Raw genomic sequence first — 7,425 nt, forward strand, 5'->3', positions numbered from 1 at the left:
TGACATCTACTTTTTACTAAAGGTCCCTTGCATCACACACACCTCTCAAGGAGACAACATGAATGCGTAACACATTCGAGCTACATTGTTATTTGTGGAGGTGGCACAGTCCCACTGGACAAGGCCGAAAGCTGGAGGAGCGACCCTGCTTTGGTGGGGGTGGCAGGACCCTGGATCACATTTTGCCAGTGACAGCTCATTAGGTGGCTGCTGCTGGAGTTGCCATCCTATTAACGACGGAGATCCCACCCCAGGAGCTACCAGCCTAATCAGATGGCTCACAGCTCAGCAGGTCCAACGCTAACAGTGGCCCTTGCTGAAGCTGCAGCTGGAGTTTGAGGGCACATTGATGGCAGTATGCCCTCAAAGAGCAGCAAGGACCTACCTGACTGTACCCTGTGGCAGGCGTCACTGAGGGCTGGCAGAATTGTTGCCATGGGCACAGCCATTGCTGTCAGGGGAGGGAGGACCTCCGTGGGCCATGGAATGCCTAAAAAGGTGGGAACCAATCGCTGGTGCCTGCTGGGAAGCCAGCAGGGTTTATCTTGGCTGTTCCCCCAAATGCAGTAATAATTATAATAATCCATAAATAAACCACTGATAAAATGCGAGCAGAGGCAGGAAGAGGCCCTTGATTGGCCCCTTATTTGACCTCCAGGTGGTTGCTTGTCTGCCACCATTTCTGCCACTACAAAATGGCATGGCAGCAGGGAGGTGGCGGGCACTCTGCTCCCAAAGCCTTTCTGCACCATTTGCCCTCTTTCCTGAATCCCAGCCTGTCGCCAATGGCTCTGGAAAATTTTTGCCATCGATCCCACATTTTTGGTGGAGCTTTTAACCTAATTAAAATAAATATGTTAACTCGTGGAAAGAGGAATATCATATGAATGTGTCCAGCTTCTGTTCCTGATTTCATTCGCAAAAATACCTCAGTAATTTTCCACCACCAGCTGCCAGTGTTTGCTCTCCACTGGGTCTGATGACTAAAGTTAGGCAGAAACAAATATCAATATTCAATAACAATTAAATGTTAACTTATTTGCTTTAAACATAACTTCATTCGAATAAAACATTAAAGTTTATATCATATAGCCATTGCTTTCACTAAAACTTCTTAAAAGATTTTCTACGACAATTCACAGCCACTTTGGCCACTAAGGATTAAAATGAAAGCAGCTTTGCAAGAATCCTGGAGGAAATAGATTTCTTCTGCGAATAATTTTCAAAGAATCCATTTAAAGCTCTTTTTCTTAAGTTTTAAAGTGATATAGTTTACATGCATGGGCTCGTTTTAAGCTTTTTAATCCTCAACATATGTTTGTATTTCACAACTTTCTGGGAAATTCCTGCTGACATCATCTCACGTCATGAGTAACAGTACTCTGGTTATAAATAGAGAAACAGGACAACGAGAAGTTAGATACAAACTTCAGCCACAGAGCACAACAACAAGAAGAACATTAAGACCATCACACAAGCAAAAGACAATGAACAGCAAAGTTACTCTCGCCGTTTTGACTCTCTTTGCACTTTATGTGGCTTCCACCCAAGGTAAGAGATAATCTGACTTCATAGTTGCACAGCAATTATACAGAACCTAGAATCTGATTGAAAACATTTATATGACTAGTAGAGTTATAGGTAAATGCAAATAACACTGATTAAGATTAACATTTGAAATTGTCATTGTCAGTGAGTATTATGAAACAATAAGTTGTTAATCATAGACTGCACAGGCTAACTTTAGGGATCAGTTCTATCATTTGTAACTTCAGAAATGTATTGTAAAGTGTCCAGGGATGGATTTGTGATTTTTTATTGTTACTGAGTGATTCAGCCACAATTGCTCCATTTTGGGAACACCATCATCACAAAGGCTGCAGTGGTTCAAGATTAGCCCAAAACCACCTTTTGAGGAAACTGGTGATTCCAAATAAATCTTGCCCTGCCAGCATCAGCTGTTATACATTGTGTTGAGACAATGCAGTTCAGTCTCAAACCATTAGGATGTGGCAGCCTTAGACAACTTAGTTCGCAGCTCATCCTGCCTGGACAGTGGACAAGGATTAGGCGAGTGAATGACCCCAACTTACAATGTGCCCCAAGATCAAAAGCAGAGGTAAACTTATGTTGAAGGGCATTTTTAACAAAGGGTGTTGAGTAAGGCAGAAAAGGAAACAATGCTCCTTTAAGAAGGAATATTGCTTTAGGCTTAAATGGTTTCAAGAAAAGTAACTCAATTTCAGTCAGTAGTTAGGCAGGATTTTATTTTTATTATTTACCAGGCTGGAGTTCAGTTGAAGTCAACAAGATTTTCTATAGGTGTAACTCTGCATTTTTACTGACTTAGAAATAGAGCAGTTTACTAACTGTATCTTGCTTTCACTCAGTACAATTGCTAATCATTCCAGCTTTTGGACAATTGGAGAAACACATATGTGAGGGTCATGGTATCTAATTTATATAACATGGGAGACTACACCACCAGATTATGCTATTAGGAATCCAGAGATTAAGATTGAAATATAATAATTCATTATGAGGGTCCACTTATAGGAGAGGTCAAATGTGCTAACCTGTAAGAGCGTCTAATATAGACCTGAAATTTGCCACTTAAGGACATATAGCCTGAAAGGTCTAATCTTTGGCTGGCACACTTGTTTCAGTAGAGAGAAATTTTTAGGGTGTCTGCTATCTGTAGTCAGCTATCGCTTTGTCTAAGACTATCTATGCATCTATACGAAAAAGACATTTCAAATTAAAGTTACAAATACTGACTTTCTGTAATCTGTTCTTTCCATAGCTGCATCTCTCAGACACGCAGGAGTGAGCTTGCGCTGTCAATGCATTAATACAATTTCCAAATTCATCCATCCAAAACACATGGAGAATGTTGAAATTATTCCCAGTGGCCCACACTGTTCAAATATTGAAATCATGTAAGTTTTAATAAGTGATTATGGAAAAACATACCGTGTACGTGAATAATGCTTACACAATTTTTAATGATATTTTTATTGAAAGTAGGCAGCAGAACTTTAAATAATTGTCATATTTCACTTCTTTCAGTGCAATCCTGAAAAATGGTTCTCCAGTGTGTCTGAATCCTGAAGCCATTTGGGTGAAGAAGATCATTGACCTGATGACCAAACGGTAAGTTTCAGATGCTAGCTTGCAATAAAACAATAGATCTATCTTAGCTCTCCAAAAAGTAGCAAGGCATGCAATGGGAATAAAGGCACCGAATATGTAAGGTAGGGGTTTACCTTCACTGTCTGGGTAGTAATCCAGAAGAGCAGATTGACTGCCTATTAGAGAACCTACTTGATTTTGGAGAATAAAAATCAGGCGGATTCCGTAAAGAGCTGGTGATCAATCCACCAGGTACAGTCCATGTGGTAAAGATGAAAATCTATATCACTGAGTTGACAAGCTATTGATAAAATTGCAGTTAACCGTGGGAGGACCTTGGAACTAGAGAACCTGAAATGGACAAATTGCAGTGCTTACCCATATTCTATTGGGCAAGCTGTAACTTAGTTCAAACTATTATTTCTGCATGGCGTTGAGGGAGAGATATATCAATGATGACAGGACTTTTCACTTTAAACCCCAGTGAGACCTTCCTCAAGTATTTCATGAACACCTCAAAAATCAAGACTTAGGTGGCAATGTATACTGTAACTTTTGCAGTATATCTTCTGTGGTATGAATGTAACACTGATCCATTTCTCACACACCCTGTCCCATTAGGTGATGTACACTGGGGAACTGGTTTAATGCCAAATAATGTTAAAAGCTAGCACAGAATTTCATTGCATCTTACGTTGTTTGATTTGAAACAGCAGTAAACCTTTGCAATTATCACCAGTTGTAAATGTGTTTTGCTGCTCTCAATCAAAGGTTTTAACAGGAGAAAGGGTGATATTCTGTCAAAAAAATGACAAACTGGTGAACATTTTGTTCATTATGCTCTGGCACCTGAGCTCCAAGGGTTTGATTATGAGAAGTGATTACAGAAACTGGGCTTGTATTCCCTGAAATAGAGAAGTTCAAGGGTAAATTAATAAAGATTTTGAGGAATTTGAAAGGAATAGATGGAGTAGATAAATAAACTTTTCTTTTCAATTGGGAACTCGACAACAAGGGACGTGGTTTAAAATCAGGGCTGAGCCAAGAGAGAAGTTAGGAAACATTTTGTTGCATAGAAGCTGTTATTCTCCTCCTCAAAAAGCAGTAGATGCTAATTCAATTCATGATTAAATCTGAAATTGATCTTTTCTGCCAGACAAGAATATAACAGGAGATGAGGTCAGGACCTGCAGTTATAGTTAAGATACAGATAAGTCACAATCACGTGGAATGGCGGAACTGACTGTTCTTATATTCTGGAGCAATTGCGTATGAAACAATATTTAAGACATGAGCTTGTGAAATCGATTGCTTTCCTGAATATTTTTCTCATATATTCCTGCAAGATTGAGAGTAATTTTTATTTGTTTCTGTATATTTTATAGTTCCAAGACTGAAGACGCTCAGTGAGGGGATCTCAATGGCTGAGTGCCGAGAAGGTGACACCTATCCACAATGAGACTCTATACTAACCCCGACATTTACAGATCTTTAACCATCATGTTCAAGCCTGTCGTAAACTTGTAACAGCGCGGGACTGTCTGACTGATGTAAAGCAATGTATTTACAATCATATGAGGGGACATGTTTCATTACATTTTCCATTACATTTTTATTATAACCTTAATTGGCCGGCCAGTGTGAAATGTCTTCTGGGCCTGATCGTGGGTGGGGTCGGCTTCCCAAACGCCCCGACCCGCCCCCACTGAGCCCGCACACCAGGGGCAAAATTCTGCCATTGCAGTAAAATAACTGGATGTTTTAGACGGTACAACTTTGATGCTGTTCTCAAATTGCCATACACTTGCTACCAGATTAACATGCCAGAGTGTAGTTACTCACTGGAAATGAAGCTCGCAATTTTGACGTGGCATATTGTCAGTATTGTAATTTTGATTTTTATTGTAATTTATTTGAGTTGTAATTTATTTATTCTCATTGATATTTATGCTGTCCTAAAAAAGTTTAATTCCCTATGTATTTATGTTTTGCCATGAAAGCACTTGGTAATTTTCTTAACACGAAAATGTGTGTATGAGGAAATAATCTGTAATTTATATTTATTATAAATTGATAAGGCATTTTTATTTAAATAAAGCAAGAATTATTTTCTGTATGTGTTTTACAATATCAATTTTTGATCTCTGTTTAAATCATTGAGCTTATCTGAAATGAGTAGACAACAGAATGTTAGTCGGCAATTCTTAGCTCAATGGTAGCACTCCCAGCACTGAGTCATGGGCTCAAACCCCATCCTACAAATATGAGCATATTGTGGGGCTGATACTTTGGTGCAACACAGAGGAAGTGTTGCACCAAACATTGCAACACAGACTATACCTGAAAAGCAATTCATTGGCTAAAATGTTTTAGGATGTTCTGTAATAATGAAAAGTTCTGCACAAATGCAAGCTCACAGTATGTTAGCCTAACTCACATGAATTATCCTTCTAACTTCATCATTTTTTCCAAACTATTCCCCGTCCATAAACTTTAAATCTCGAGATTCTGGAAAGGCTCCATCAGACTGGAATGTAGCAAATATAACGCCTCTATTCAAAAAGGGAGGGAGTCAGAGAACAGGAAACAATAGGCCAATTGACGTCTGGAGCAGCATTTTCAGATTGTCGAGTGGGGATAGGGCCCGCTCGCCGATGAGTAAAATGACGCGGGGTGACTTGGGGCGTGCGTCTTGGCGTCACCCCGCGTCTGTTAGATTTTCAGTTCGTCGGACACGCAGCCAAGTCAGCTGCGCACCCGCCGAACTGTCAATGGCCTATTATGGACATTAGCAAATTAATTACTGAATTTAATGGACCAGGCGAGGAGGCCAGGAGGCCATTGGATAATGCATGAAACCTTACCCACGGGCGGGATGAGGTTTCATGTAAGATTTAAAATTTCACAAACAATTTTTAACAAATGTAATGGACATGTCCCAGCTCATGTGACAGCTTCACATGTGGGAACACGTCCTTAAATGTTTTTCCCTCTTTAATGAGCTTTTTAAAAGTAACACTGATCTCCCCGAGGCAGCACATTTCCTCATGCACGAAATAGCGCACTCCCTGCTCAGGGAGCACCCCCCGCCCACAGAGGGAGCCTAATTGGCCAGCCCACGTAAAATGGCGCCACCCCCACACCGCCGATCCGGGGTACTGATCAGGAATCCGCCCACTTGCGCCCGCTCCCACACAAACCCCCGACGGAAGGAAAATGCGTTGTGGGGGTGCTGTTGGATTGATCATTATAGAGGTTATAGATGGGCACTTAGAAAATCTTTAGGTAGGCAGGAAGAGTCAGTATGGTTTTGTGGAAGGAAAATCATGTTTAACTAATGTATTAGAGTTCTTTGAAGGAGTAACATGTGCAGTGTATAGAGTGGAGCCTGTTGACGTACTGTACTTGGATATACAGAAAGCATTAGATAGTGTGCCACATCAAAGGTCATTGAAGAAAATTAAATTTCATGGTGTAGTGGGTAACATATTAACCTGGATAGAGGATTGGCTGGCTGGCAGAATACAGTATGCAGAAATGGGTCTTTGTCTGATTGGCAGAATGTGCTGAGTGGAATCCCGCAGGGGTCTGTGCTGGGGCCTCAACTTTTTACAATTTACATCAATGGCTTAAATGATGGGAGTGAAGGTACGGCAGCTAAATTTGCAGACGACACAAAGATACGTAGGAGAGTTTGAGGGAAGAACACATAAGGAGTTTGTTGATGGAAATTAGTTGAGTGGGCAAAAATCTGGTACGTGGAGTATCATGTGGGAAAATATGAAGTTGTTTACTTTGGCAGGAAGAATATAAAAGCAGAGTATTACTTAAATGGAGAACAACTGCAGGATTCAGAGCTGCAGAGGGATCTAGGTGTTCTTGTGCATGAGTCACAAAAGGTTAGTGTGCAGGTATAGCATTTAATGAAGACGGCTAATGGAATGCTGTCCTCTATTATGAAGTGAATTGAACATAAAACAATGGATGTTATGCTTCAGTTAAACAGGGCATCTGTGAGACTGCGTTTCCAATACCGTGTCAAGTTTTGTGCTCCTTATTAAAGGAAGAATGTAAATGCGTTGGAGGCAATTCAGAGCAGGTTCACTAGATTAATACCTGGAATGAGCATCTTGTTTTATGAGGATAGGTTGAATGAGCTGGGCTTGTTTCCACTGGAGTTTAGAAAAGTGAGGGGTGACTTGATTGAAGTAAACAAGATCCTGAACAGTCTCGACAAGATGCACGTGGAAAGGACGTTTCCTCTTGTGGGTGAGTCCAGAACCACCGGGCAGT

The 7,425-nt window shown here is 40.6% G+C and overlaps 1 protein-coding gene across 1 annotated transcript; it reads left to right on the forward strand.

Moving 5' to 3' along the window:
• Positions 1–1,381: 1,381 nt before the first annotated feature.
• On the forward strand, positions 1,382–5,245 carry LOC144679608 (interleukin-8-like). Its single transcript, XM_078540163.1, has 4 exons — positions 1,382–1,551; positions 2,804–2,939; positions 3,070–3,153; positions 4,518–5,245. Exons 1-4 carry the CDS (start codon positions 1,488–1,490, stop codon positions 4,540–4,542), a joined length of 309 nt encoding a protein of 102 aa, XP_078396289.1. The 5' UTR covers positions 1,382–1,487; the 3' UTR covers positions 4,543–5,245.
• Positions 5,246–7,425: the final 2,180 nt, after the last annotated feature.

Source organism: Cetorhinus maximus, chromosome 1 (assembly GCF_964194155.1).
Source record: "Cetorhinus maximus chromosome 1, sCetMax3.hap1.1, whole genome shotgun sequence".
Taxonomy (NCBI): Eukaryota; Metazoa; Chordata; class Chondrichthyes; order Lamniformes; family Cetorhinidae; genus Cetorhinus; species Cetorhinus maximus.

Coding starts and splice junctions, on each gene's coding strand:
- LOC144679608 (XM_078540163.1), top strand. CDS start 1,488: ATGAACAGCAAAGTTACTCTCGCCGTTTTGACTCTCTTTGCACTTTAT. Junction 1,552..2,803: donor TTATGTGGCTTCCACCCAAG/GTAAGAGATAAT, acceptor TTCTTTCCATAG/CTGCATCTCTCAGACACGCA. Junction 3,154..4,517: donor ATTGACCTGATGACCAAACG/GTAAGTTTCAGA, acceptor TATATTTTATAG/TTCCAAGACTGAAGACGCTC.